This window comes from Geospiza fortis, unplaced genomic scaffold (assembly GCF_000277835.1).
Source record: "Geospiza fortis unplaced genomic scaffold, GeoFor_1.0 scaffold57, whole genome shotgun sequence".
In the NCBI taxonomy this organism is placed as follows: domain Eukaryota; kingdom Metazoa; phylum Chordata; class Aves; order Passeriformes; family Thraupidae; genus Geospiza; species Geospiza fortis.
The window spans coordinates 262,401-265,462 of NW_005054561.1; the positions used below are offsets into that span (position 1 = coordinate 262,401).

Consider the following 3,062-nt stretch of genomic DNA (forward strand, 5'->3'; position numbering starts at 1 on the left):
TTACCCTCTGCCTCTCTCCCTCTCTCATCCTCGCTCCCCCTCTCTTCTCTCAGCCTGCTCTGAGCTGTGGCTGGCAGCTCCCAGCAGGGCCCTGCCCCCAGGCCCTTTGCAATAAACCCCAAGTTCCAGCCCTGGCTGCAGAGATCTCTCGTGTCCGTCTGTCCTGACCGTGCTACCCCCTGATGCTCCGACAGCAGAGAACACTGGGCTGCTCAGGGAGGGCACAGGAGGAGCAGAGCATGACCCCAACTCACCTCTGCAGGGTCTGACACCTGCAGCTGGGTCTCTGGGGGGGCTTTGATCACCATCACCATTTGCTCCGCGGGGTCCACGATGCTGCGGAGGTCCTGGCAGGTGACATAGGCTGCGGTGGGGCAGGTCAAGGAAGGGACACGGGGATGTGGGCAGAGAAATCCCCTGCCTGTGCCTCCGGGGCTCAACCACAGCCACCACCCAGCCAGCCCCGCCCCACAACCAAAGGATATTGCTGGTTGGCGGGGTCCTCGGTGAGCAGGCGCAGCTGCACCGTGCACATCTGGATGAGGTCATCCAGCTGCCGCTCGGCCGCCTGCAGCTCCCGCAGCTCCTTCTGCAGCAGCCGGTGCCGGCCTGGCGCTCCCACGGTGGCCTGGCTGCCCCTGGGGAGAGCCGTGTCCATCAGCAGCCAGCCCCCACAGCTCCCTGTGCCCCACCTCACAGCCAGGGAAGCAGCCCTGCAGGGATTTAGCAGCAGAGCACTCCTCAAAGCTGGATGCAGCCCCCCCTCTCCCTGGATGGGGACTCACAGGAGCCTGGTGCCACTGAGCACAGCCCTCCCCTGCAGCAGAAGCTCTGGTGACCCCACCCTGAAGCTCTCCACCCAAGTAAGACCATCCTCCACGCAGACAGCTCCCCCACCCCAGGCACAGCCCCATGAGCCCAGGGACATACAGCCACTGGATGTGGTTCTTGGATTTCTTGGTGATGAGCTGTATGCCCTCCAGGACGTTGGTGATGTCGTAGATGCGCCTCTTCTGCACCTTCAGCACCTCGGCCGCCCAGTTGAGGTCCACCACGCCATCTGGGGACTGGCTCAGCAGCTCCAGGAAGCGCTTGGTGGTGAGGTTCAGGGAGGTTTCATACCGGGACTTCTCTCCAGGAGACTTTGCCCCTGCCAGACGTGGAGGACAAGTGTCATTCCAAGTGTCATTCAGCCACAAGGGAAAGCCAGAGCTGAAAGGTCACAAAACTCCTGCCACTTGCTTGCAGGTGGCTTGTGGATCAGTGACCAGGCCTGGCACCCCAAACCCAATCTGTTTTGTCAGGGCAATGGGGTGAGGTGCCCAAATCCCCTGCAGGAAGGATGTTGCAGCACCTGGCACAGGCTGTGACACCTGTGCTCCGTTGTGACCGAGACACCGAGTGCCAGGCAGGGCTCGGGGGGAGAGAGCAGCAGGTCCACCTGGGACACTGCACTGACACCACACTGGCACCTACAGCTCCATCCCACAGGGAGGGACAGAGCCAGGGTGACACCCAGCAGAAGGGCAGGACAACCGTGCCACCAGCACAGGGCACAGCAGTGAGTGTGGAGAGTGGACAGCCCCAGGGACAGCCCACCCAAAGGGCCTGGGAGAACCTGCCAGGGATGAGCCTAGGGGAGCAGAGTGGGGCTGCTGGAGCTCTGCTCTGAGCTGGGCTGGCAAGGGGGCCAGGGGGAGTGGAGCAGATACCTTTAGCAGGGTTCCTGGCCTTGCCCCGGCTCACTGGCAAACTCTCCGCTATGTACTGGTGATCCGTCTCCAAGTTCAGCTTCCTCTTCACCTGCAAGGGACGGGATCAGCACAGGGACAGCCACCGCAGGCTCCCCTGCTGCTGAAGGGTGTCTGTGAGGAACCCCCCCAGCACCGTGGGGTACAGACACCCCAGATCCCGGCAGAAGGGGGTGACAGGAGCTGCCACACACCCCGGCGGGGATGGGGGGCTGTCCCCACCGCGGGGGCCCTGCCCTGCTGCGGGGAGCGCCCCAAAGCCGGCCTGGGCCGTGGGTGGGGAGGCAAAGCACGGCCCGGAGCCCGGGCCCGCGGCTTCCATAGCGGTGTCCCCTCCCGTGTCCCTCTTTGTGCCCCCATAGCGGTGTCCCCTCCCGTGTCCCTCTTTGTGCCCCCATAGCGGTGTCCCCTCCCGTGTCCCTCTTTGTGCCCCCATAGCGGTGTCCCCTCCCGTGTCCCTCTTTGTGCCCCCATAGCGGTGTCCCCTCCCGTGTCCCTCTTTGTGCCCCCATAGCGGTGTCCCCTCCCGTGTCCCTCTTTGTGCCCCCATAGCGGTGTCCCCTCCCGTGTCCCTCTTTGTGCCCCCATAGCGGTGTCCCCTCCCGTGTCCCTCTTTGTGCCCCCATAGCGGTGTCCCCTCCCGTGTCCCTCTTTGTGCCCCCATAGCGGTGTCCCCTCCCGTGTCCCTCTTTGTGCCCCCATAGCGGTGTCCCCTCCCGTGTCCCTCTTTGTGCCCCCATAGCGGTGTCCCCTCCCGTGTCCCTCTTTGTGCCCCCATAGCGGTGTCCCCTCCCGTGTCCCTCTTTGTGCCCCCATAGCGGTGTCCCCTCCCGTGTCCCTCTTTGTGCCCCCATAGCGGTGTCCCCTCCCGTGTCCCTCTTTGTGCCCCCATAGCGGTGTCCCCTCCCGTGTCCCTCTTTGTGCCCCCATAGCGGTGTCCCCTCCCGTGTCCCTCTTTGTGCCCCCATAGCGGTGTCCCCTCCCGTGTCCCTCTTTGTGCCCCCATAGCGGTGTCCCCTCCCGTGTCCCTCTTTGTGCCCCCATAGCGGTGTCCCCTCCCGTGTCCCTCTTTGTGCCCCCATAGCGGTGTCCCCTCCCGTGTCCCTCTTTGTGCCCCCATAGCGGTGTCCCCTCCCGTGTCCCTCTTTGTGCCCCCATAGCGGTGTCCCCTCCCGTGTCCCTCTTTGTGCCCCCATAGCGGTGTCCCCTCCCGTGTCCCTCTTTGTGCCCCCATAGCGGTGTCCCCTCCCGTGTCCCTCTTTGTGCCCCCATAGCGGTGTCCCCTCCCGTGTCCCTCTTTGTGCCCCCATA

At 64.6% G+C, this 3,062-nt stretch overlaps 1 protein-coding gene across 1 annotated transcript in view; it reads right to left on the bottom strand.

The window, feature by feature from the left end:
* Positions 1 to 1,812, bottom strand: part of E2F1 (E2F transcription factor 1) — a gene marked incomplete at its 5' end in the record, with an annotated part of 4,044 nt that extends 2,232 nt beyond the window's left edge. The window contains 4 exons of the mRNA XM_031064152.1: positions 255 to 369; positions 486 to 638; positions 931 to 1,150; positions 1,713 to 1,812. Of these exons, the coding sequence (XP_030920012.1) occupies positions 255 to 369; positions 486 to 638; positions 931 to 1,150; positions 1,713 to 1,812 (588 nt within the window). The remainder of the gene's footprint in view (positions 1 to 254; positions 370 to 485; positions 639 to 930; positions 1,151 to 1,712) is intronic.
* Between the last annotated feature and the right edge of the window lie 1,250 nt (positions 1,813 to 3,062).